This window comes from Doryrhamphus excisus, linkage group LG17 (genome assembly GCF_037039965.1).
Source record: "Doryrhamphus excisus strain RoL-2023G ecotype Guam linkage group LG17, RoL_Dexc_Guam_v1.1, whole genome shotgun sequence".
NCBI lineage: Eukaryota > Metazoa > Chordata > Actinopteri > Syngnathiformes > Syngnathidae > Doryrhamphus > Doryrhamphus excisus.
The window spans coordinates 8,193,189-8,220,720 of NC_136373.1; the positions used below are offsets into that span (position 1 = coordinate 8,193,189).

A 27,532-nucleotide genomic window follows, 5' to 3' on the forward strand; every position below is an offset into this window, starting at 1 on the left:
TCTGGTCTGGAGACCAGCTACCAGTATGACCAGCATATTGTTGTGTTTCTGTGCTGAATGACGGAAACTGGTATATTATACTTTTCTTGACATTCCCATTTTTTGGAATGCAAAATGCCTTTGAATTTCCACATTTCACACCCGATTTACACTGGTCCAAAGTCAAAATTCTCAAGTCATTCTGGAAATTTAGCCTTCCTGGTACATGCTAGGTGTCCGCATGCTAATGTTAGCATACTATTATTTTGAGTCATTTGTGTTCCCAAAGTATCACAGCCTGGCTTTGACGTCATTAAGGGGCGGTCTGTTTTAGCGGGTAGCTCTCCTCTTGCCTATCAGCTTTGACAAAAGTCTCTCTCACTTAAAGTGACATTTTCTTTAGCCAATAGGAGCATAGTATAATTTATATTGCAAACCCCAGCCAATCAAATCGTTGACCGGGTGGTGCTCCGGTCCAGGAACTTTTCCCGGCACAGTTTCGCAGTCTGCCCAGTTCGATCGGCAACGGGAGCGGGAAGAAGAAAGCAGAGAGCCCGAAGGCAGTAGCCCCCCATCACCATCACCGCCGGCCCAGGTTACCATCTTGCACCGGGAGAGACAACAACAGACAGCCGCCGCCGGTAGAAGCCATTACCAACCAGTAGTGACCATGAGCAGCGAGGCCGAGATACAACACCAGCCGCAGCAACCTGCCGTCGACGAGGAGGAGAGCCCATCCAGCCCGGCAGCCGCAGCTTCCGCGGGGGATAAGAAGGTCATCGGTAAGATTAGCTGAAAATGCAGCGAATTGGCTAAATTGGCCGTGGCGGATAGCGGTTCATGTCAACCACAATATCTAACTTTTACTAAACACAGAAGGTATAGATAAAACATGGTGGCTCTCCTTTACATTTGGCTAATCTTTTGGGCTATGTGTCAACGCACAGTGGAAGTTTTAAATTAAACCATTAGCTGTCTTCGCCAATATGCCAGCAATTTTAGATCAAATTATCACCCCTTGTATTAATATTAGGTAAGGTTTGCTTTTTGCTTTAATTGTCGAACGTGTTTAGCAGTTTACTCGGGATTTCAACTGGCCTTCTAACGTCTATGTCGGAGTGCCATATACCCGGCTGGTGGTTCCAAATTCCACTGATGTATTTCCCCCGACAAACTATGAACCATTAACAATAATAATGTATAAACAGGTAGGTTAAATTCGTAAAAACATATACCACCCCGCAAATTACTGCAACCAACCACGACTCTCGCCTCCGCATACATACAAGCTAATGCTAAGAGCTTGCCCCCCTTTGTTCACGCGCAAGCCAGTGGTTCCGTGTCGGTTGTGTTCCTCCATTAAATGTATTAAACACTCGCCAACACAAAACACAATACACCACTGATTGCTTTAATTCAGCGTATAGCGGGACAAAGTCCAGAATTAAGCCGAATTTCACTTCACTCGCGGAGCTGACAGCGCGGCCTACTAAACCCAGCCACTGTGCGCGAAGGCTAACATTAGCTTAGCTAAGATATTTACATGGCTGAATGGGGGCACCCAAAATGTCGGCCGAAATATCCCCAACTGTTATGACTCGATAAGTTGTTCTTTCGTTCGCTTTAACCACATTATGCGCCAAAAGTTCAAATCATTGTTGTCATGTGTGTTTATGACAAGTTATTCTGTAATTCTCAGTCGTTGGAGCCAGTTGTGGCCCCGTTTCAACCACATGGTTGAGACGTACTAGGCTGGTTAGCTTAAGCTAGCAACGACCTAGCCCTGCTAACATGTCATCACCACGTGTGAAGGGTCCTGTGGATTAAGTAGGGCAGTGAGTATTCTATTATAACATATATATACTGTACATACACGCACACTTGGGTGTGTACGTACTTGTGTTATCCTATATTTGTCTATTCACTTTTCTCATCCGATTCAAACCAAGATTTTAAGCACATTTGTGACAGCTAGGCTATTGATTGGCATATTAACAAAAACAATCAAACGTATCCCTTAACATAATTCTAGTTGACAAACGAGAAGACATCGTTTACAAGATCTCAATTGATTCTACACAGGCTTTCGATTTCCTATATTCCCATAATGCTTGGTTCACGTAGAATTCCATCCCTTAATTTCAATGATGCTTGTCCTCAATAGGGTCACAGGGTTATGCTGCAGACTATCCCTGCTGACTTTGGGTGAGAGGAGGGTACCCACTGAGCTGGTCACCAGCCAATTGCAGGTTCACCTGGAATTCTCCTTTAAAATTAATAGATAATAATCCCAAGTTGTAATTTTGTCAAACGTTTCGGCTCATTCAGGTCATGCCTGACATTCCGGTGAACAATTTTCCACATTTGCCAAATGCTCAGTTTTCCTGTAATTTCATAACTTCATAATTATTTGTACTTCCACATTTATTCAGCTCATTCAGAACATGGCAATTTTAAACGTTCCCAAAAAATGCCACTTTTCCTGTAATTCCACATTTTTTAAATTCCCTGAACTTGATTCTTGGTATCGCCACCTTTCATAATCAACTCAAAACATTCCGGTGTCAGCTCACTCACAACCTCCAAATTTAAATTTGACACATTTCAAAATTTGCACACAATGTCTAGTTGTATTGAATTTAAAGGCTCATTGTATTTTTATGTCGGTAAGATGATGTTGCTCAATAGAACCTAATGTACGAGCTTCAAGGCAAATAGCCTCACAGTGAGTGCAGCTGGCACAGGGCAGCCCTAAGGTCTAAAATAAGAGTGCCAGTTGGCAGTTAAATATATCTCGCATGCTTTGGGTGACCCTGGTGAAGCTATTTGATATTGTTGCTGCTCCCTATTAGTAAAGGTTGTGTGTGTGCAATTGGCCATAAACAGTTTTAGTTACATTTTTAATTGTGTTATTGTTAAAGTTTAAGCTGCCTACTGAGTCTGTGGTGTTTCTCATTGCAGCAACAAAGGTTTTGGGTACAGTCAAATGGTTCAACGTCAGGAATGGATATGGTTTCATCAATAGGTAAGAGGACCCCTGCCATGCGCTCGCATCCCATCTGTGCCTTTTTAAAATCCTTTAAGTGTGTTTGAAGGGGCCTGCACAATCCTATTATACATTTGATTTGCTTACAACGGCGATCGGACAACGCTGCTCTCCTGTGCTTTGCCTGTCTTCCGTGCACCGCTTAATTAATCTCTAACACTTTGCTACTTTAGGCTGTAATCTGTCCACAGATGCAACGTTTCACTCTGTGATCTTTTGTTTAGGAACGACACGAAAGAGGACGTTTTTGTACACCAGGTATGCATATGACACTTTTTACAATATATGTCATAGAAATATTACTGGTGAATACGGTCAAAACAATAAAACATTCACTTTTGTAAGTACATAGTAGTAACAAAGGTATAGCAACATTTGACAGAAGTATTGGGACACTGGGCGATAATGCAAGGCCAAGTCCTATTTACTATATTCTCTTTGGGACATCAATAGTTGTAAAAAAATAAAAATAAGATAAAGAAAAAGCTCTATATATATGCACAGTTAGAGGTGCACTGATTTTTTTTGCATGACGTAGAGTATGAGGTGTGTCAGAAAAGCTCCAGGGCTGTTGATGGCAGTCTTGCATGTGAGGGCATTGTCCACTGCGAGTGTTCACCACAAGATGGACCAACCAACACGTCTACGAAGAGATCCTGCAGTGTTTGCTTGGTTCAGGGTGCGAGAAGAGGCCGGCGTTGTGGCACCTTCATCATGACAACGCACCTGCCCACAATGTCCTGAGAACGCGACAGTTCCTGGCCGAGAAGAACATTGCCGTGCTGGAGCAACCTCCCTACTCACCCAACCTTGGCTCTGTGTGTTTTTCCTCCTTCCCAAGCTCAAGGAGGTCATCAAGGGGACTCTTTGAGGACGTCAACATGAAGATGGCCTTGAGGACGGCACCGCAGAAGATCCAGAAAGAATTCTTCCAGAAGTGCATGAAGGCGTGGCAGAGAAGGCTGGGAAAGTGCGTTAGACTCGGGGATTACTTCCAAGGGGAAATCTTGCCGTTTGTAAATTAATAACGATAACAGAAAAAATTTATCTGTTCTGACACCAGTCCTGGAGCTTTTCTTGACACACCTTCTGTGATGTTTTTGTATTGTGGGACTCAGATGTTTTTTCAGAATTACACATTTTGATAGCGTTCCACTGCTGTAGACGCTTTTGTCAAGTCTATGGGGGCAGGTTTGGTACGGCACGGAAGTCCACATTTGGACACTGGAGTGGGCAATGGTGATACCAGTCTTAAACATAATGTCAATCATATTTTCTTTGGTTTAAATACTCCGTGTTGACGCATAACGGAGAATATTGACATTCAGAAGTCACAAATGTCATAAGCTGGACTTAAGGGTTGTGGTAGGACGGTGTGCGCGCACACGTGCACCAAATCTTATATTGTATGTTCTCTACATCATTTCAGACAGCCATCAAGAAGAACAACCCGAGAAAATACCTTCGCAGTGTTGGTGATGGAGAAACTGTGGAGTTTGACGTAGTTGAGGGAGAGAAGGTAAATTTGTCGTTAATTTCTAGTCTGTCTGTGACTTGTGTCTAATGGAGTAATTCCGCTTACAACAGGGGGCAGAGGCGGCAAATGTCACCGGTCCAGGGGGCGTGGCGGTCCAGGGAAGTAAGTACGCCGCTGACAGGAACCGCTACAGGCGCTACCCCCGAAGGAGGGGCCCGCCCCGCGGTGGCGACTACCCGGAGAACTACCAGAGTGACGGAGAGGGGGAGCCGAGCACCGGGGGTCGAGACAAAGGCAGTCGAGATGGCGGCGAGAGCGCCCCCGAGGGAGATGTGCAGCAACCGCAGCGTAGGGCCGCTTACCCTGGCAGACGGCGCTACCCGCCATACTTTGTACGTAGACGCTACGGCCGCCGGCCCCCGTACACCACCGCACCACGCGGAGAGATGACTGAGGTACGCCGTCACAGGGCTACCATCCTGAAGCAGGCACTCAGTATCCAATACCCAGTCAATACTTATTGATGGCACACACAACGTAACACGTGGTTGTGAGTTCAGAAAAACATAAAAAAAGATGATATTGGTGTATCGGGGGTCATGCCAGCACATTGACCTGCACGCTACACACCCACAGCTCCAACTGTAAACCTTTGAGCTGGACCTTACACTTGGGCTAAAGTATCCCCTGGAAAGTCCCTGAATTAAACGTTCCCCATGTTTGCTTCCAGGCAGGCGAGGGCGATGAGAACCAGGGGGGTCCGGACCAGGGCAACAAACCAGTGAGGCAGAACTACTACAGAGGCTTCCGACCAAGGTTTGCACGTTGGCTTCATTGATGTCAGGCTGCAAAAAAGGGGCATTAAATGGGTGGTTCTCTTTCTCTTAATAGCACTAACACCAATTGAAGGATGAGGTTGTGTGGGTCGATCACATAAACGTCACTTTGTGGAAGTCGTGACATGAGTTGGCATTGCTCCACTGTGTGTTACCGCGGCATGTTTTTTTTAAGTAATAAGCCCAAAGTGAGAAGAATGTCTCACTTGTTTTAAGTTGTTTTTTTTACACACCTTTTGTTTCTTCATGTATTCACTGCAATGCCTTGTATCACTGAAGGTACCTTTGTTTGAACAAGTACAGTTTAATTTATTGGCAGCACAAAGAACTTAGGTGCTTATCAAGAAAACTATGGAAGTTGCTGGATATTAAACTCTTTTCAGCTATTTCTATCATTATATTTGCCCTAACTAATGTACCTTTTAGTTGTACCAGGTATTAAAATGGATCAATAAACTGAGGAAACAAGGGTGGCCTAATATTTTGGGCTGACTGAGAAAACTGGCCATTCTGTGGTTTAGTATTTGTCGTAATGGTTTATTAATTTCTACGCTGTTGCATACTTTGTACCAGAGAACCATGAGAACCATTACCAAGTCCACCTTCTCCTAATTCATTCTTGTATAAACAACAACAAAAAAAGACTAAATGCATTGCTTTGGTCAGACTTGCAAATTGCAGCCATGCATCCAAGGTGTCTTTTCTTGTATTTCTACACTGCATCTTGATCCCCACTGTCCACTTGATGATATGTGCTCATTGGCTGTCTTACGGTCCACTGCAGGGGTCCACCCCGTCCCAGACCAGTGCGGGACGGGGAGGAGGACAAGGAAAATCAGGGCGGTGAAGGGGGTCAGAACCAGCAGCCGCGCCAGCGACGCTATCGTCGTAACGTCAACTACCGCCGCAGACCACGCCCACCGACTGGTGGCAAACAGGGCCCGGACACTAAGGAGGCCAAGGCAGGAGGCGACGCCCCTGTAGAGAAAACGTCCGCTCCCGAGGCCCAGCAGGGTGGGACTGAGTAGGAAAGAACATGTCCACCGGCACCTACCATCTTTTACCATCGTCCGGGTGAGTCCTTGATGAGCATTGACGTACGGTTTAAAGACAACATTTTTGCCCATCATTCAAAATTCTTATGTAAAACATGAACAATTTTTTTCTGTGTATTCTAGTGTGAGAAAACAAGGTGGTATGAGCTAGCTAACAATGGACGGCATGGGAGGTACCAATTTTGATGCTAAAGCCCAAACAAAAAACTCATACACCAATATTGTCCCGTTTACATGTCCTGTAAATGACATTAACTAAACTACAGCGGTATTGTTATTAAACATAAGCACTGTGGATAATGGGCAAAATTCTAAGAAAAGCGGTTTTCCTTTAGATGACCACAGAGATAAATGACACTCGGCGGTGGACTGAATTAAGATTTTTCCTCCCCAGTTTTTTGTCAACAAGAAGAAACATCCAACAAGATCTGAGCAATAAAGATTTGACTTGACGACCGTCACAAGCTTGCACCATGCATTTGACCAGATTACCACAGATTGCCTGCAGGATCTATGCAGACTAGTTCCTTTCCTTCTTTTTACGTGACAGTTCCAAAACATTTTGGGGAAACAATGCGTTTTTCTAAATCTGTCCTAAGTTTTTACACCAAATGGTTTTTCAAGAAAAAAAATTTGATATTTGGTCTGTTTGACATTTTTAAATAACTTTTTATGTATTCAAATGTTTTAACAAAATGCAAGCTCAAATAAAAGTTCAAAAACCAGGGACTTTAGTGACTATTTATTTCCAAATAAATGAGGTACGACACACCTTGTTAGAATGCAACACATTTGCAAAAATAAAAGGCAAGGGTACACATACTTGACAATAGACATTTACTATTCTTTTTACTATGCTGCTTATACAGTATCAGGAAGCAAAGACGATAAAGCAGCACTGTTTGAAGCCCAGTACATGCATTACCTATTCATCTTAATTCCACACAGCTCATATGTACATTAAATCTTCATGCTATGAGATTCAAGTGTAGGCAATACACTTCAGTATTTTCAACTTTGATTCCAACTTTGTGCCAACAGTCTTTCTGGTCCAATGTACAAAGTCCATGAAGGCATGTTGGGATGAGTTTAGTGTGGAAGAAGTTCACCTTACAACCTATGACCTCCAAAAGGGTCTTGTGGATTTACAGACTGATCTATACTGTCTCTTACGTGCCATCACAACGGCCAACTCCTCTCCTCTCAAACATTGGTCTCTTTACGGAGACGCTTCATCCGCTGCATGTTGTCCTCTATGGCGGTGGGGTTAGTGATCTCCGTGGCACAGCTGGCAGGGAACCAGCCTCTCTCGCCGTCTCTCATCCTCTCCCCGTAGCACCAGCCTGGCAGGAGCATAGAGTTTTACAGTATGGAGTGGAACCGATGGCTGTCATAAGAGAACATGGAGCCTCACCTTCTTCCACCCTCTGGACGATCACAAGCTCAGCCTGCTGCAGTCCCACCTCATCTGGCTCCTTGGGCATGTAGGCTTTGGTGGCCTCGTACTGAGGAAGACCTATAGCACAGAATCCCATCATGCAGTGCTTTTGAGGGCTACACCTTACCGCATGTCTTAACATAATACTGAATCTTAATCTAAACACCATTGATGCTGCTTGGTTTCCGGGCTACAACCAAGGTGCCAGACACATAATATATACATGTAAATAATAGTATTAGAACTTAAAAAAGAAACTTACAAAAGCAGTCAGAAATAACAAATTACTAATTGTGCCTTCCTTGTTCAGGATAGTGCATGACATTTTTCTCCAAAGTGGTGCTGGCACTCAAAGGGTATGACCAAATGATGCAGCTCTAGTGTGTGTATGGTTAAAACAGGATGTTACATAAGCACAGATTCATCCAAATTGGAAAATAAATGCAAACCATCTGTGCTCAAGATGGATCTTTCCACAACAAATGCATCAATGAGCAGATGTGTATTACACTGTGTTGCGATAAGATGGACAGCTGACCATAACGATGACTTAACAACACCTACCATCTTTACAGGAGAAAAGCTCCGTCTGCTTGTGTTCTGTAAGGGCAACTATCCAGCGAGCCCGGTCCACCCTTGGTAAAGGAGACAAACAGAACACTAGTTTGGCATCAGACAGCAGGGGGAGCCACACACAAGTCATACAACCATAATCAGCAGTGTGGTGTAGTACCTGGACTCCGCCACCAGGGTGGTGCGCTCCGGTCTGCCCTCGCTGTTCTTGCTCATGAGAAGCTTGAAGGACAGATACTGGCTGGAGGTGTTTTTGGAAGGCGGTGATGTCTGACCATCTGTTTGCTCGCACATCTCCACCTCCACGTTTTCCAGAGTGGCGTAGTCCATCACCACAAAGCTCTCCTCACTGGAGGAACAAAATGTGGACAGAGTTAACCTGAGTATAACAAGTATATTGACTTTTACAGTCGCTGTTGGTGACTCCTCCTACTGCCAGATGAAGAATGTAAAGTATGTGTGGACCACATCCATGTTTTTCACCCTACTCTGTCCCCTTCTTCTCAGTGCTCAGGAAATGACCATCAATTTCCTGATGATCTTCCTCCTGATCATTTTCATACAGCGGGTATCAAACTAGTTTCATATTGTGAAAACGCCCTTTGGGGGGGGGGGCTTACTTTGTGGAATCGCTTCCAGTGCACTATCCACCTGAAGGCCGCTTGTAAACCAAAGAGGACTGTACCTTTTCTTCTTGGTGACAATGAGTACGTCATTGAAGAGAAACAGGTAGTTGCTCCTGTTGCTGAACGCTCTCCAGATGCTCAGCTCTTCAGGACAGACAGCCAGCTCGCCACGTTTCTTCAGCCAGCGTGACGATGACACCAACGGGAATGGCTGTTGAGGACATCAGGGTTATGTCTCCATACTTGCTAAGTTGGTGATAACTTAGAGACTTGTTGCCAGGCAGAATTCATAGGACACCAATGTAAATCATGGGTCTCAAACATGCGGTCCGCGGGCCAAATGTGGACCGCAGGACACTAGTTTGAGGCCCCTGCCTTGATATGAAAGTTTAATGTTAGTGCGGCCCGCGCAAATTTGATATGGATGCTGTATGGTATCATGTACCCAGAAAAAAAATATTACGTTTGATTAATGTTCATGTTAAAAGTTAAATAACTTAACAGTTATCCTCCCTATCTGTGTGGAAGTGGTAAGTTTTTGGCTATTTAAGTTTAAAGGAAATAACTTGAAGGCTACCGTTTAGGTCGCTAGCTCTCTAGTTTGCGAGTTAGCATGTGTCTCAAGACCCTGCAGTTGTGCAATATGTTGTAAATAAAAAGAGTATAAATGTGACTATAGTCGTGTTTTGTCATGTCTACAGGGCTCTAATAATGCTTTGTTCATTTTAAATCTGAAAAAAATAATTTGTCTACCCACCAACTATATGTGGTTTCTTAAGTTTTTATTACTTGCCGTTTTATTATTATTATTATATTTATTTATTACTGATTGATTGATTTTCTTTATTCTTGATTAGTTTATTTATTTTTCATCTTATTTTGTGTAGAAAAATAAAAAGTAAGATATTTGAGAACAGTGGAATGTTGTATAGGAGCTTTTCTTGTAGAAAATTGGAACCAAAGCGAAGTTTTTAAAATTTTTTTGTTTTTAATAAATGTGTGGTTTTTTTTTTTTTTGAAAACCTGATGCGGCCCAGTCTCACCCAGGCCCAAGCTTCAGTGGCCCCCAAGTAAATTGCATTTGAGACCCCTGATGTAAATTGAACAGGAGATCAAACAGCACAAGTGTGATTGGTACCTTGATTTTACCAAACTCCATCTGCTTCTGGATGGTGTACATCTGTTCTGTCCTCTCCATCCGACGTGCTCCATCATTGCAGCTGCCGACCAGCTGTCGAGATGAGTAGTAATCAGACAATTGGGACGCGTGAGGCTGCAGAGTCTCTTTCTACCTTGCTGATGGCGTGCAGTGCCCAAACCGCAGCAAAGTACTCTGCTGTCTTGTCAGGAGTTTTCTGGCAAATAGTCTGAGGATTAAAAAAAAGAAAGAAGACAGCTACCATCTGCAAGAAAATATACGAGGGCACATTGGACTGAAAAGCAATGACGGCACTGCAGGAGGTGCAAAAGTTCAGACTGTCAGCCTTACACACAGCCTCTAGGGGGCGTATTTGCGTAGTATCCAGATGGCTGGCATACTGTAGCATATTAACCAGCATTGCATGCAGTTCTTTCTGTGACAAAGTAGCTCTTATACTACCAAAACTTATTTTGCCAAATGTTAAAGTTATGTCAAACTCACATCCAGAAGCAGCGGCAGTCTGGTGACCCTCTGCATTGGTAGAATGAGAAAAGAGATCATGGGCAGGCCTCCGCATTCGCCGCTCCCTTCAATTTGCTTCAGGGCGTCCTTAAACGCACCATTGCTAGTTCTAGGAGACAATGAATAAAGACAGTTTAGGTCGATGTGGTTGTATGAGAACGCAGGCTTTACGTGGCCGACTCACAGGAGCTTCTGCAGGGTCCTCTGCTGGAAGGTCTCATTGGAACAGTAGACGATATACGGCTCAAAGTGGTGGGCGGCGTGGTTCTGAACAATGTCACTGATGTCCCGGATCACAGGGTTGTCGTAGTGACGTCGCTCAAGGTCCTCAAAAAAGCTGCAATTAAAGCGAGAAGGGGAACTTTATGACGACTGAGTGGGATACTTGTATGCATATTTGTATTGTCATACGGCTGAGTGGGGTGCTATGGCATATTATTGTGGGAAATATTATTCTGCTCAATGCAACACTGACCATGTCAATAAAAAAAAATACAGTGGAACCCACTAATACTTATCCTCACTTGGGTCGTGGTTATGCTGGAGCCTATTCCAGCTGCATAACCTAACATGCATGCAACTCCAAATTGTCTATAGGTATGAATGGGAATGGTTTGTCTATACCAGGGGTGCTCACACTTTTTCAGCATGCGAGCTACTTTTAAAATGACCGAGTCAAAATGATCTAGCCACTACAAAAATGCAAAACATCTATTTATTTTCAAATGTATTGAGGATTATTTGTACGTACAATGTATGTTGATGTACCTTACATAACCAAATGAGCCAATATTGCAAAACACACATAATTAACTATTAACATTTTTTGTAATTACCTGAGTTTACTTTGATGACTTGCACTGAATTGAATCAGCCAGGGATGCATAGTCCGGACAGTAGCTGCTGATAGCCAGGTTAGCCAGGCAAACGCACTTCGAAAAAGACATTGTGGAAAAAAAAAAGTCCACCTCCCATTCCATATGGAAGTGATATGTTTTTGCCTTTTTACTTGGTCCAGCTACTTCACTCATTTTAGTGACCATAAACTTTAGCGAGGGAATAAAATCTGATGCAATTCGCCGACTAGCTTAGCACTTTGCATCATTGTTTACGCATGAGCGGTGACCTAAAGGTCAAAATTCAGTTGTCATCTGATTGGTTGTCCTGTATGTCAATCAAGTAAGGGGGATGGATGATAGGCTGACATCGTAAGTTCGAGACGTTGTTTGATTTGATTGGTCACCCGAAGGGCAACATTCAGTTGTCATCTGAATGGCTGCCCTGTATATCAATCAAGTGACGGCATTGATGCTAGGATGATATTTTTTTAATGTCACGCCGCGATCGACCAGTACCACCTCCGCGATCGACCGGTAGATCGCGATCGACTTAATGAGCACCCCTGGTCTATACTGTATGTGCCCTGTGAGGGTGTACCCCGCCTCTTGTCCAAAGATAGCTGGGATAGACTCCAGCATACTCATGACCCTAGTGAGGCTAAGTGGCATAGAAAAAGATTGGATGGTATTAAAACAAACTCATGACCAATAGTCAACACCCACTTTAGCCATGTTTGTTGTCAGCCAACAACAGATAATGTAAGCGGCTTCCACTTCCACTGTACATTGCCTTGTGCCACTTGACACACATTCACATGTGGTACTTCTCGTGGGAATCATTGTCACTCTTACTGTCGTAAGAACAAACTAGGAAAGCAATGAAATGTGTCTCTCCTGCAATGAGAGTCTACTGCTCCACAGCACATTATCATTTTAAGGTCCAAAAATACCACGCAGAGCACAGAGGCAGCAGAACCAGTTTGCCGAGCGTGTTTTAACACGTCAATGGAGCCTATCTACAAGATACTTAACACATGCTAAAGGGGAAAATGCCTGAAAAAGTAGGTTTGAATTGAATGCACTGCACATGATGATACTAGTTGTTATATTAGTAGTAGGATGTTGTTGGGCCTACCGTTTGCTGACTTGGTAGATAACAGAGATGTTGGAGAAGAGGTGATGGTGCTCTGTGGTTGTCATGGTTCTCCTAAGGGCGTCACTCTCCTTAAAATGTTGCACCAGGATGCCCAGACTGTGCAGGTATGAATGCTCTGATGTGATTATTTCAAAGATAGCCTGTCAAAAAAAACAAACATGTTTTTACAGAAGCTCTCAACACAATGCAAGGAAATCATGTAGGAAATATTGAAACACAAAGCCCCAGGAGAGAATAGGGAAAAGCATCATTGGCCAATCACAATCCAAAAGAGATGTAAAGACGCTGCCATGGATATACGTCTATACTGTAATCAGAGCCCTCTGGTAACTTGAGGTACGCCTGAAGTCGAAAGGGCCTGCAAGTGGTTACACTGTCAGGGTGTGGCTTTATTCAGTGACTGGAGTGCAAACAGGGTGGACCTTTGCTATTGACACAACATCTACTAACAGACGACACAAAATAACCATAACAAAAAGGGAGCCTGTCATATGCTCTGTTGTTTACCTGAATTTCAACATTACTCTGAATTTAAATGAAAACTTCACTCACGAGGTATATGATTATATACTGTAGTAGGCTTATACTGTTTATGGTACCTCCTCCCTACAATAGCAGCCAAACATTTAGACATGCTCCATCCACTTTCTATTGCACTTGTCCTCATTAGGGCCATTGCCTACCCCATCTGAATGTATTTATTTGTATGAACGTCGTCTTTCAGTTGAATCTGTAGCATAGTCTCTTCCTTCCAGGTCAATAGTTCGCCTAATTGACATGTTAGCGCGACCACACGTCAAGCTAAAGAGCCAAAACAATCTCTCGTTAGCGTGTGTAAAAAGTCATATGACAGTAGTTGGCAGCAACACGCATGCTTTTGTCATTTATTTACGCAAATAATGACAGCAACTCTCAAATGTGTAGGAAAGGGGAGCAGAAAAGGTTGCAGTAATGATGTCCACCAATACCTCTACTAGTACTATTATCGCTATATTTTACTCATACACAGTATTTGACTATTTTGCCTTTCAATATTGTAACCACAATTTAAAAAGAGGAGCTCCTTACCTCTTGTCGCTTTCTCTCTTGAGGTGAGATCATGCCGAGTACGCCGGTGTCCTTCACCTTTATGAGGATAGCAAAATAACCCAAATTGACTGCCAGCCTTTATATTACACTTTGAAAGTCACATATCTTTGGCTTACCTGTGGCAGCTGGCTCCAGGTGAGCTGCGCTGGCCGGTAGCTTTTCACCACAATGCTCTGGTCCTCAACAGGAGGTTCCACCACCACAAAGTCATCCAGAAGTTCATCCTGGTTGGTGGAATGCAGACCTCGCTCTCGAATCTCCTGGTAGAGGCGCGGCGTTGCTGAAGAGCAAATCCACAAATGTATCATTTTGGGGAAACTCTCTTCTAGCTTCTATTTAATGTCTAAAGAGATAGAGTAGAATAACTTTAGATCTGCGTATGAAATTAAATATTGGTAGTACTGAATAAATATTCCGATTTAAAGGCAGCCTCTGGTTCCAGTTAACATACATTGACAAGAGCTGTATGCCACAACACTCAACCCGGAGGACGAGCAGTGCCTGAAGGACATTACAATTGAATAATCATGACTCAACAATGCCACATTCAGCATGCAGAGCCCAGACCAGACCACGGCGTCCACAGTTTAATTCCTGCTTGCTCAGCACCTCTTCATTGTCAGGAAATTCTACAACATACCTTTTCACCTATCTAAAAACATTATTCCCCAAAATTTGTAGTAATTGTAGTGTTTGACACTTTAATAGGGAAGTGGCAAGTGACGCATTCCTACCATCTTTGAATGAGCCACGCTGGTTACGGTTCCTCTTTCTCCCCAGGGTTCGCTGCAAGGATGACAACAAGACAGCTTGTCATTGAATAATTCATATTCACCTTTTACATATATTTGCTACAGTCTGGTAAAAAAAAAAAACTATATGAGGACTTCCTCAAAAGTCTCCCTGGGATGGAAGAGTTGAAACGGTTCCAGAGGCACAGCTTCATCCAACCATGACTAACAGGGAGCATAACAAGAGGATAAAGTCCTGGACTCCAATAGCCGCCTTCTTTAAGCTGCATTATAATGACCGAACACAATTAAGCAGTCACAGCTCTGCAATTTTGCAGATTTTTAAGGAAGAAATTTCTCAAATTATGCTCTTTTTTCCCCTGGGGGCAGAATCTGGAAGGTCTAGAAAGCTTTCTGTGTGGGTCATCGTGTGTAGCTACTGTATAGGAGTCCACAACTCAATACAAAGCACAAAAAATATTTCAGTATTGAACAAAGCAAAATTTGTTCTCAATCAGAAATCACTGCACACTCTTTATTGCTCTCTGATTCTACCATATCTTACTTATTGTGTGGAAATATGGGCTAATAACTATAAAAGCAATCTTCACTCGCTAAATGTACTGCAAAAAAGGTCAGTAAGGATAATTCATAATGCCGCCTACAGAGAACATACTAACTCCTTATTTCTAAAATCACAAATACTTCAACTTGCTGATATGGTTCATCTTCAAACAGCTAAAATAATGCATAAGGCTAAAAATAACCAATTCCCCAAAAATGCCATCCAATACTTCTCTACAAGAGAGGAGAAATAGGATCTCAGGGAAGAACTACATTTGAAACACTTCTATGCTAGGACTACGTTAAAAAGCCATAGCATTTCAGTATGTGGAATCAAACTATGGAATGGATTGAGTAAGGACCTCAAACAATGCACAACGATGAGCCAATTCAAGAAACAATACAAGCAGTTGATGTTTGCTAAATACAAGGATGAAGAGTCTTGAACCAGTCATGATGTGCTATATATATCACTATATTGACACTTACTATGGTACCCATTATGTCATTGGATGGTCATATCACCTTGTACTTCGGTACGAGGTGCATCATTAAAAAAAAAACCCAAAAACCCTAAACTGTATTATGGAAAGCAGGAAGTGAACAAATGTAACTGTTACTGATTGTAAAAGTACCAGATGGAGGGGTAGGATTTAATAAGCTTTGCTTCTTCCTACTCCTTTTGGACATGTGGAACTGTGAACTGATTATGTGATGCACTCAATTGGAATCTGATGCATGTTCAAATGAATATAATAATTACCATTACCAAAATGAGCACTATAGGCCCCTCTGAAAACAACAAAGCTAGTTGTGGCCTCAGACTTTTGCAACAATACAGGATAAATCTATTTAGCAAGAAAACATATAGCATCATAAATATTCCTAAACAAAATTCTACCTTCCTTCCAGGACTACGAGCTGGACCCGGACTGGATGCTCTTCCCTCTTTAAGAGGTTTTAATGTGTTTGCAGCCACTTTCTCCCTTGCCATGGCCTCAATGTCCAGGCTGGTCACAGCTGCTCTGTAGGACTTGTTCCTGCGGTTCCTCCTCAGTGAAAAGCCGTCTCCATCACTGTCATAGTCCTCCCAGGTTACATCTGGACCCTGTGTTGAGTGACGGGTGCGGGATCCACTGCTGGACTTCTCCAGACCGACAGGGAAGGTCACCACAGTGGTGTGGTGCCGATTCTTGGACCGGCTGGCCACGGCGAGGTTCTTGGGGATGAGCTGTTCGGTGCCAAGCTTCAGCGCTGCTGCACTTTGGGTACTCAAGATCAAGCGCTGCGGAACCACCATGCTGTGAACTTCTTCCTCTTGTGTCGGGCCTGCTTCTGCATGGAGGGTGGTGAAGCTTTGCGGCTGGCAGCATTCATCACCGGGTTCGGATATGTGAAGTTCTGTGGAAAACTGGCCCTCAAGAATCAGATGGGCCTGGTTGCCTGCACAGCCGTCAGACTGGGTGTGAGACATGGTGTCCTGCCGCTGTCAGCTCGGCCGATTCACTGTCCTCCTCTTAAGTACATGGGAGGACTGTCAACATAGAAGATACAGAAAAAGGTTTCAGGATGCTCGCTACACCCCCATGAGCAACTTGGATGACCTCAAATATGACCAGCGACTCACAGTGGAGCTTGCCGAGATCTTCCACTGGCTGCAAATGTACAAATTTACTGTAAGAGTCACTTCTTCGAGCTCAAACATAAAGGTGGTCACTCCACACACAACCTATACCTTGTGGTATAGCAAGTAAAATGGGTCTCTAAGATGGGTCTCTTACTTACTGAAAAGGTCCAAGCCTTTGGAGATTACAGCTGGAGCAGACCACATATGTTACTTTACTTTATTACACTTCAAACTCATGGTTTCACATTATTTTAAAACAACACAGGGTTTCATTTGATGAAAAAAAATAATCAGAAAGTTACCTAAACCAACAAGTGGCTTTCTTCACTTCAATACAGATTGTTTTATGAATTGTTTCCCCACTTCATAGTCCTTGAGAGAGACGGATTAGGGTGGGAGGAAAAAAAAAAGAAAAGCCTGCCTCAACATTCCCATGGTCGTTAATGGCGAGGTGATACGAAGTAAAAACAGAAACAAGTGAGCTTAAAAGAAATACGCCGCATAGCTCTCTTACCCGAGTGAGGTGGGCTTTTCAAAGTCCAAATTCTGAAAGGTAAAAAGCGACCTCAAGGTTGTCCGCTGGCTGCGAGCTCCGTCATTCGTGTCACATATTTCTGCTTTAACAGCAACTTCCTACTTTGGTGGCTCCCTGGTGACGTCACAAGACAGGTGCGCGACAGCAAATCACAGAGAAGCATAGAAAGAAGCCCACGAGGGACTTTACTCACCTTTTCTTTTGAAAATAGCCGGAGTTGGACGTATAAAAGTTCCCGTATAAATGATTTAAAAATCATTTCAAGCTGTAGATTTTATGTGACTTAGCTATTTTCCGACTGAGTAAGGGTTATTTTGCTTTGTTTACTCTTTTATCCTGCGTTTGCACTGTTTATTTCCTCTCAAACTTGGAAAAAACAGCTAATTAGTTCCATCTAGTGGCCAATAACTTGTATTACAACAGTGTAAATATACAGAAATATACAGTATACACTGTAGCCCAGTGATTCTTAACCATAGGGCCGCGGCCCAAAATGGGCCTCAAGCGCCACCTACAGGACCGGAAAAAACTTCGAGTTTTGCACCAGTGGACCGCGAGGGCCGTGGGACAGTGTAGTGTATTATCAACTTAAGACACCCGAGCTAGCCGAGCGGCTATGCTACTGTATGTTATCTATGAGACGTTCAGTTACAGTGCAGCCTCCGACCACATGATGGCGGTAATGTGCCAGTCGGTTGTTTAACAAGCTCACAGAAGATCAGAAGAAGACATTAAACTACAACTAGCAAAGGGGAAGTTTTTAAAACGAAAAAATGAAGACAAAAGTGGTGCCAGTCCCTTTCAAAAGACTACATTTTTACGTAAGTACAATCCTGACTTTTTTCAATGGAGGACTCGAGGCAGAGCTTTAAAGAAAACTACAGCAACACTGAGAGACCAAACATCTGGCACTCATTAGAAAGTCTGTGGAATATAAAAAAACAGCTTGTTAAATATGAATATTTAAAACTATTATTTTGAATGTATTTATTTTATCACTACCTTTTATTGATTTATTTTATTTATTTGTATTCTGACTCCCTTTTTTGTTAAAAGCAGAATCTAAATATTGGTCTTTAGATTCTTCTTAGCTTGTTAAACTGTGAGTGGATTTGATTTATTATTGAAAACAAAGTGATCAATTAAATCTATACGGTGTTAATATATAATGTATTATAAATATGTATATAATATAAAATATTTTTAAGTAAAGGCTCCATTACAAAATTGAATAGCAATTTGTAAATGTACAAGACCATTACAGTAACAAGTAAACCTCTGGTATTGCATTCTTTCATATATTAGTACATTATGAGTGTATAATATGCCTGTTAAGTAGTATTTAGTATAAATATTAGGCGTGTGTGCTCACAATAAATACCCATTCTAATCAGTTTGGTCATTACGGTTTATTTCCTGTCATTTTTTAACAGTCTGAAGACATAATTATGCATGATTCTATTCAATCAAGGCTGAGATGCAGTATGCAAACAATGAAATGATCATGTTCATATAGGGTGCCCATGTACTGTACAAAGTTTATCAGTATAGAAAAATCAAATGGCAATGACGTTTATATCATTTTCAATTTCAACATCATATGGCATCTGATAAAAGCAAATGGTTATTTCCAAAGGACTCCACTGACTACATGAGTTGTTGTGTTTTTTGCTGATAGCATGACTGTAGGCTCCATAACATACTGGACATCTGACATAATATCAGTAAACATTTGTGACAGTTTGTGTTACATTTGAAAAAAGAAATGCTGTGCTAATAGAAAGCTAGTGTATAGCGTTGTTGTGACTTTGTGTTTTTACTAGGGGTGTCACGAGACAAGACGATACACAAAACTGGGTTTAAAGAATGAGACAAAGTGAGATTTTAACATTACTTTTCAGAAAAGTGCAATGAATTAAAAAAATGTATATATTGCAATCTACTAATTTAATTTCCAACAATGTTACCTTGCATTGTTCCTTATGAGGCTACACTCGTCTGCGCTGTGTGTATGATACCGGCCTCTCCTCCTCCCAGCAAGACTGTATGACTCACAAAGGGCTCACTCCGTTCACGCCGTTATTCTATGGAGTGAACTTGCCTGTTTGGAGGCGAGAGATGAGGAAAACAGACACATGGCAAGACTGTATATGGAGGCCGACAGAATAATCCAGTTAATTTTCATTTATTGTCCGATTAATCAATTAGTTTATTATTGCCCCAGGCCTAGTGCACAGGACACAGTTTCTTTTCTGAATGGAAAATTTTGTCATGTTGTCAAGCTTTTGTGACACCCCTAGTTTTTACTGAACATCTGGGTCAGGTATACGGTAGGCCATACATCACCATATGCTTGATACGCATTATGCAACATGCACATAACATTTATGGTCACAGTATAGCTCAACGCATATCGAAAATGAATTCCAAACAATGCGCTTCACGACCTTTATACCAAAATTTCGCAATAGTATAGAATAGTTGATTAGTATAGAAACCCGCTAACTTACCATGGTTTGCATAACGGCGAGTGTGGCTACTGTACAAAACATAAATATAACAGCTCTTGACCCCATTTCCGTGGCAAAAATGCTCCCAAATAGCCCCTTTTGTTTGTCACTCACCGTTTGTATGCGCACAGCTAAGTAAAACAACATAAATTAAAGTTGGTGCTACAAGTCATCGGAATTAAGGACACATGCAGTTAAAAGAAGAGGTCTTATGTGTGGGCAATCAGTGCATGCCAAAGCTATACTAATGCTTTATCTCCATGACACTTTGAAACTGGGTGGAGGAGAGTCACCCCAGCAAGGTCCTGTGTGACTGGACATTGGGGAGAGAAGCAATCAGTGAAGGCCAGGTATGATGGAGGAGGATGACATAATGGGCTGTAGCAGCGGAGGATGAATATGGAAGGCCAGATTACTGTTTGGCTATGTCCCCTTTCTTCAGGATGATCTGTCGCTGCCAGGGGGCCAGCTTGGTCTCATCGTAACCCAGGGTCCTTAGTCGCTCCTGCTCTGTCTTCTTCTCCATCTCTTTGGCCTGTTTGGCCTTCTCCTCCGCTTTTCTGAAAGTGTTCAGAAATAATAAAAAAAATGCTGTCAGGAAGCTTGCATCATGTTGACTGATATGGTTATCGCAAATATCATTATCTGAAACTGGTGTTACACTGCATTCATGTGTTACACTGCATGGTGTAACACATGAATACAACATTCTACTTCTATTTATCCTTTTTTTTTTACTACAAAAATGTCTATATGCTGTATAGAAAAGTGTTTTTTCTTACCTCTTCTGTTCCCTGTCACATCAGGAGGGCATAAGCACAAGAGAAAGAGGAGTAAATATCGAATAATTTACAAGATTACATATAATACAACGCTGTTTCTATTTTACAATAAAGCCACAATACCTTGCTGTGAAATACAACAACATACTAGGGGTGCTGCGATTGCTCGGCCACCGATTGGTATCGGCTGATATCAGTGAGAAAGGACGGTATCAACATCGGGTGATACTTGCTTTAAAATGGCGATCCCCTCAACAAGCAGCATGTCTGTCGTGTGTGGGACTTCCTGTCTTTGTGAGAGTGATATAAGTTCTGCACCCCACGAGCGAAATCGGCCGATACAAGTACCGCTCACATACGTACATGTGGGCGGTACTGGTATCGGCCGATTTCGCTCATGGATTACTGGTATTACATCCCTCCAACATACCGAATTTTATTTTACCTGACCAAGACTATAAGTGTTTAACAGCAACATCCAAGTCAACAGTTGCAAGGTGGTGATTAGCTCCATGGTCCGTCTGCCCTGACTGAACAGAGAACACAGCTTAGTTACTCACCTCTCTTCATCCATCTTTTTTTTCATCATGTCTCTCCTCCAGGCGGGCATGGATGCCAGACGTGCTGCTTCTTCATCAGCCTGTCAAGGTCAGCAGAGTGACAAATATTGTGTGAGTAAACCCTTGAAACTTCCAACTACACGTGCTGTTTGTATGTATGTATCCATATCATCGACCAAAACTGTTTGGGGAAAAAAATAGTCCCAAATGATACAAGTATTCTTTCTGTTGTATGTATAAATGTTGTATTCTCTATATCGATATAGTGGACTATTGTGATATTCAAATCTATGGTGGATTATTGATTATTGATCTCACCACATCGTTAAAAAATACATGTTTTTAAAGTGTAGCACCAATGTTTTCCCTCCTGAGTTGAGTCACCATTTTACATGTAGGGGGCGCTCCTCTTGCAAGTGGCGGAAAATTGGGCCAACGTCACTGAAGAAAATCAAAATAATTTAACTGTACATGACTAAAAAAAAAATCAATTGAAAATGAATGGGCCATTTTTCAAACATCACAATTTCTACATTTTTCAACTGATTCAAATTTTCCAACATTAGCATTTTAGCATTGTTAGCATGCTAATGTTAGCATACTATCATTTTTGGCTATTTTCATTGGTAAATACATATATAAACACTAAGCACTATCATGCTAGGTGTTAACATGCTAATGTTACCATGTTAGCATTTTTTTATTTTCATGGGTAAACACATATAAACGTTTTTCACTATCATGCTAGGTGTTAGCATGCTAACGTTAGCATGTTAACACGCTAATTTTAGCATACTAGCATTTTATATATTTTCATTTGTAAACATATATATATATAAACACTTAAGACTATCTTGCTAGGTGTTAACATGCTAACGTTAGCATGTTAATGTTTTATGATAAAATTTTTTGTTATTTTCATGGGCAAACACAATTATCACTTAATTCTATCATGCTAGGTATGACCATTCTATGTTTCAACTATTTCTAAAGCATTTCAGTTCTGCTTCAGCTCATTTTCTAAACTATTCCTACAATCAATTTAACAGCATTTTAGTCATGCGGTTGTACAATTCAGGCATTGACACACAATTTCGATGGAGTCAAAAACGCCTTCTCTAGTCAAGTCATTTTTGATGATTTTGAGTGATTCTTCAAGGCACACTGAATATTGTGTTCTCGGGCTATATACACACGGTACCTACCAAAACATCTTTCATCAGAAAGTACTGGACATATGGATATGGACGCCAGCTGGACTGTCATGTGGACGCTGTGCCCTCCCCCCATATATTTTTCTTTAAATCAAATGTGTGTTATAAGATACATGCACGCTTCATGAACTGAAACCAACAATAACTTCATGTTCTGTTGTTAAATGAGGTTTAAAAGTAATGTTTTTAAAGACAAAAACCTACATTTGGCCAAAATGCATCAATAAATGTGTTTTTGAAATATCCATATTGACGTGGACATGACTTGGGACTGTAATGTGAGGAGAGGCAAGAACCAGGGCAGCCATCTTGGATTTTCTCTTTGACCTGACAAGATACATGACCCCGATGCATTTCTCCCGTTTAAGTGTTTCACTTGCCTTGGCAAACACCAATCCAGGTAAGATTATCTATGTCCTGAATTTTTAATCACTCCCCTGGGAATACAAGCACAGAAATGAAGTTTAAGTTACCATTAATGTGATTTTATGTGTGTCATTTGTATTTGGGCTGCATTTCATTTTGTTGTTACCACTGTTGGTCTGTTTCATTGTAAAACACAACTAGCTTGTCAAAACAACAAGAAAAGGAGCTGAAATCACCAGCAGTCGCAAATTGGTAACACACGGTCAGGAGATCGGGAAGATCTGGGTTCCGATCCTCGTTCTATGGGGAGTTTGCATGTTCTCCTTGTGGGTTTTCTCCGGTTTCCTCCCATGTTGGAGACTCTGAATTGTCCATAGGTATGAACGTGAGTTTGTATAGTTGTCTATATATATATAAGTTATTATTGTGAATTAATCCAAACTGTTTTATTATGCAAGGCGACTGCTTTCCATTTTGGGCGGTAAGTTGATGAAGAGTTGAGGTAACCTCCTTACGACTTCTAAGCCACAGATAGCATGGCAACGGGGGGGTGCTAAGAGGGTTATTTGAAGGTAATCTCAACGCTGGAAGACGTAATGACAAAAGTGTGGGACTCGACAGCGGAGCGCCTCAAGTGCAATAACAATCTTGATGTAACAAAGTCAACATACGATGCAAAACAGTGCAAACAGGTGATCAGGTATTCACAAAAGATGTAAACAACTTTATTCATGACAGCACAAAACCAAATAATAAGGGACCACATTTGAAAACTAACAAACCTCCAACCAATTAGTGATACAAAATTATTTCTACCTCTCGTTAAAGGTGAATTTATATTGCTTCACTTTAAAGAGTAGAGGTGAAGAAACGCTTTGAGGTCGGCCATTTTCGCTCGAATAATAATTCCTCATCCGAGGCGTCCTCCTCGTAGCATCTCCGACGGCGACTTGCTTTGGCATGATTCCCAGTCAGCATTTTCTTGCGTTTCTTGTTGACTTTGTATTCTAAAATAACGTTTACAACTAATCCTTGTTGTGTTTTATGTTTGAGGAAGTGACAGGATGATTCTGATTGGATAGAATTTTAGGAACTACTGCCGCCTACAGGTTTGGCATGCTTCGGACTGTGGTTCCCACTGCATTCATACGGTTACGAGTGGATGCATTTTTCTTTTAATAGGAGGTTGTTACGTACGTACGGACAAGTTTTGGGTCTTTGACACAATAGACTTGCCTTTCATCCACTTCTATGCAGTTATGGTGGATGTTCTTTGCTTTGCTGCTGCTAAGTCGCTCATGTGACATGGCCTGAAAGCAAATGCCCTAGATTACTTTGCTTTCTCAGCATACGAGGAAGTAAGCTGGTTTATGTGTGATGCAGATTCATAATTAGAACTCTTAGATGTCAAAAAGCTCAGCTTCTTTTTCCTTCCAGAAGGCAAAGCTTCGATCAATGTATCTAATGATCTCCTCATTGCTAAACTCCTTCAGTTCATAGATCACTTTAATTGAGTCTTCACTATCTCTAGGTGGAGTTTTAGCAACCGTCGTTTCCGTGAGGGTTTTAACTGGAAGTGTTTCTCGGTTTTCTGTAATGTTGTGCGTGCTCGTGTTTGGTTTTGTTGCATCAGTGTGTTTGTGTATGCTCTGGATCTCATCCTGATCTATACAAGACCCTTTAAGAACCATTGGTTCCTTCAGCACAATGTGCTCAGTGGCCTTAAAATCCCCCTCGACATTGTCCAACGAGTCCAGCGGGGTACTTTGTTCCAGATACGGATTAGTGTCCAATGCACCATCCAGGGCCGCAGGATGTGATAATAAGGTTGGGTCTAATTGTGAGGGTGGTGGGGCAAATGTTGGAGGAGGAGGTGGTGGAGCAGGATGTGCAGGTGGTGGAGGAGGCGGAGGATGACAAGGTGGAGGTGGTAGTGGCTGTTCTTTTGGAACGAAGGCCACCTCAGGAGGCACGGATTGCAGAGAAGCGGTCATTACACCTCCCTCGTCATCAGAGTCCCCAAAATACTTGATCTTGATGTTCTCAAAACCGTCCACCCAGTCTCGTGTTCCTCTCTCAATTTCCTCCATGACCTCCTTGTGGAACCGCTTGATGACCTCCCACTGATGCCTGCCGAGACGATCGAACATCTCATAGCACAAGAGGTGGCGAAATTTGCGTTCGCTTCGAGACATGTTCATTTCCAGCAGCTGAAAGTATCCAAGCATGAAAAGGTCAAGGGTCAGGCTTTCATAGCTCACAGGTGAACCGTTGATGTGAGGCAAGAAATGTTCTGGCCAGTAGATCATCTGGGCTCGACTCAGTCTGCGAATCTGGCGACTGGGCACCTGGCTCATAATGGTCCTCCAGTGGCCGATCAGTTTACCCACGACTTGCTTGGACTTCATGAAGAGGAAGAGCTTGTCGTCATCACTCCTCCTCTCCCCAATGTCGTCGGTGTTCATCTGAGTGAAGGTCTCCCATCCCACGTCGAGATTATTTCCTCTTTTGCCAGTTCGACAGAATTCAGAAATAGTGTACTTGCGCCAGTGTTCGAGGAACAAGAAGACAATCCTCTCTTTCCTTGTTTCGATGCATTCCTGAACATAGCTAAGATCTGTCTGCACTTCCAAACTTCTTGTCAGCTGGTGATTATTTAAAATGGGGTCTGTTGAAAGAACCTGGTTAAATTCTTCAATGTTGGTTGGAGCCATGATCTCAGTGGGACCATACGCTTGAGGAGCATGAGAGGCCACGATACCCGGCTTGTCAACCAGATTTAAGGGTGACTCTTCCACTGAAGATAAAACATCGGTGTGGGACTGAAGGTCACTGGCAGAGGAACATGCAACATTGTTCTGACCAACTGTCTTGGGAAGATCACTGGTCTTGCTTACAAGTGGGAGCGAGCTCTGGCGTTTATACACTCTAGTCTCTTTATTTGCGGACTTTAACTGACTGTTCAGTTCATAATTGGCCTTGAGGTTCTTTACCGAAACACCAAACTGCTTTATTTCCTTCTCAACATCTTCCTTTGTGGAGAAGGAGTGAGAGCGTCCAAAACTAGCTTGCTGACAAGCTGCTGCATCATTTGCCCCTTGTAGAGAATGTCCGGGACTTATAAGACTCACAATGTCAATCTCTCTACCCCCCAGGGTGGCAAGGAGAATGGCCATACTCTTGAGCAAAGTAGAAATCTTGCTGCACCAGGCTGGAAGATCTTCAGCTTGACCATGCACCTGCTTTGGATTCACTGAGAAATGTCCTCGAGTGAGAGCTGCAGAAACTGGTAAAAGCTGATGAAGCTCCTGCTCTAGTTCTTCCAGCTCCTTCTCCACTTCTGACACCTTGTGCATCACCTGCAGGTTCTCGATTTGCTTCTCAATACGGTTGAGATCACCCTCTGTCATCAGTTCCCCAAATGGGCCCAAAATAGCATTGTGGATGTGGGAGTAGTGCCATTCCTGAGGCTGGTAGTGCCCACTCGCCGCAAACTAAATCAGAGGTCGAAGGAGACCAAGAGAAAGGAAAATGGGAAGGAGGGGATGGGTTCCTTCAGAATGAAGTTTCTTTTTTCAACACATGCTTCATTGCACTCCCTTCTGGACACACTGGAGTTACATGGATTTAGTGGTGCAATGGCACTGCCTCCTTTCCACCGTCAAACTCCTAAGCAAGAACAACAAGTGTTGGCCCTTTTCAGTCCTTCTATTCTTCACGCCAGATTAATACATGATTTTGTGTCAGCAGGTTTATAGTGTGGGATTAATGTGTTTATTGTATGTTTCCAGTACATTTGTGTCAAATTGATCCTCACGTATTTATGATAATTCTCCTTTTATCTTTGATTATGCGTTCATCAGTTGGCGGATACTTTGAACTGAAGGCCGGTGCAACGGGAGTGCACAGACATCGTCACCGATCGGTGATATTCAAAAACCCTGGTTTGTGGTTAGTTGCGAGCTGAACTTTATTGTCAGTTGTACTGAGGCATCCTTCACCACATCACTTTTATGCAAATACACATACAAATGGAACTCCATTTATTTACTATTGTCTTATTTATCTGCTAAATTACTATTAATATTATAATCTTTACAGTTAACATACATGTTAAATAGAGAATCAGTATTGGATGAATAATGGAGAAGCAGTCGGATTAAATGAGATGTTCTTCCTACTCCTTTTCAGACATGTTGAATTGTGCAAGTGTAAACATGTGATGTACTATAGTATCTGTTGACCCTTTTTAGTATTTTGTTGTTGTTGTGTGATGCCAAGCCTATTCACACTCCAGGTCAAACACTAGCATTACACCACTGAATCTGCATGTATCACATTGAAACCACAAGACACCCTCATCAAACATCATGCCCACATTGGGAAGCCATTTTTCCAAGTGTGTCACTAGCCACGTTTACATGGACCCAAATATTCCAATTGTATTCGGTTTATTTGCTCAAACGGAAAGAATGTAACCTTTGTATACACCTCATTCCGAAGGAAAAGTGCCAATCTGAATGAATATATAATCGGATTCACAGGGGTGGAATATTCCTTTCCCCAAACCGATTGAGGTATCTTGTACCCGCTCAAACAGAATGTTGTCAGACTGCGTTCTTCTTTGTGGTGTTTTTCTTCTTCTGTTGTTTATTGGCGGTTGGCAAGCAGCTTTCAGAATCTAAACACTTCTATACGCCATTTACAAGTCAAGTCTTATAAAAAGAAAATACATATCTATATAAAACCAGTGCCGAGCTTAATTATAAAATATTAGCAAAATTGAACTTTATCTTTTCCTGTTCCCGGGTGCGTTCTTTCAGCGAATGCTGAGATATGACGTAACACGCAGCTCAAGACGTTCTT

General features: G+C 42.3%; 4 protein-coding genes across 8 annotated transcripts in view; 1 reads left to right on the forward strand and 3 right to left on the reverse strand.

Annotated features, from left to right (window-relative positions):
- Positions 1-467: 467 nt before the first annotated feature.
- ybx1 (Y box binding protein 1) lies at positions 468-7,122 on the forward strand. 2 transcript variants are annotated; one of them, XM_058084692.2, is made up of 8 exons: positions 468-761; positions 2,941-3,004; positions 3,250-3,283; positions 4,455-4,544; positions 4,613-4,957; positions 5,233-5,318; positions 6,123-6,412; positions 6,788-7,122. In XM_058084692.2, exons 1-7 carry the CDS (start codon positions 650-652, stop codon positions 6,364-6,366), a joined length of 975 nt encoding a protein of 324 aa, XP_057940675.1. In that variant the 5' UTR covers positions 468-649; the 3' UTR covers positions 6,367-6,412; positions 6,788-7,122. The 2 variants fall into 2 exon arrangements, with proteins under 2 accessions (XP_057940675.1, XP_057940676.1); XM_058084693.2 differs by having other exon boundaries at positions 4,613-4,894.
- arhgef16 (Rho guanine nucleotide exchange factor (GEF) 16) lies at positions 7,123-17,378 on the reverse strand. Its single transcript, XM_058084689.2, has 15 exons — positions 17,214-17,378; positions 15,974-16,606; positions 14,512-14,563; positions 13,894-14,057; positions 13,757-13,813; positions 12,668-12,828; positions 10,878-11,030; positions 10,673-10,802; positions 10,323-10,397; positions 10,169-10,261; positions 9,090-9,241; positions 8,565-8,753; positions 8,396-8,466; positions 7,808-7,909; positions 7,123-7,736 (listed from the first exon to the last, which is right to left on the reverse strand). Exons 2-15 carry the CDS (start codon positions 16,544-16,546, stop codon positions 7,597-7,599), a joined length of 2,112 nt encoding a protein of 703 aa, XP_057940672.2. The 5' UTR covers positions 16,547-16,606; positions 17,214-17,378; the 3' UTR covers positions 7,123-7,596.
- Positions 17,379-18,624: 1,246 nt separating this feature from the next.
- Positions 18,625-27,532, reverse strand: part of espn (espin) — a 30,215-nt gene continuing 21,307 nt past the window's right edge. For all 4 annotated transcript variants that reach the window (XM_058085042.2, XM_058085040.2, XM_058085039.2 and 1 more), the window contains 3 exons: positions 21,087-21,166; positions 20,527-20,547; positions 18,625-20,304 (listed from right to left, as the gene is read on the reverse strand). In XM_058085042.2, coding sequence (XP_057941025.2) covers positions 20,157-20,304; positions 20,527-20,547; positions 21,087-21,166 — 249 coding nt within the window. In that variant the 3' untranslated portion in view covers positions 18,625-20,156. The remainder of the gene's footprint in view (positions 20,305-20,526; positions 20,548-21,086; positions 21,167-27,532) is intronic.
- Positions 21,175-27,300, reverse strand: LOC144901925 (espin-like protein). Its single transcript, XM_078797720.1, has one exon. The coding sequence runs from the start codon at positions 26,074-26,076 to the stop codon at positions 24,067-24,069; it is 2,010 nt and encodes a 669-aa protein (XP_078653846.1). The 5' UTR covers positions 26,077-27,300; the 3' UTR covers positions 21,175-24,066.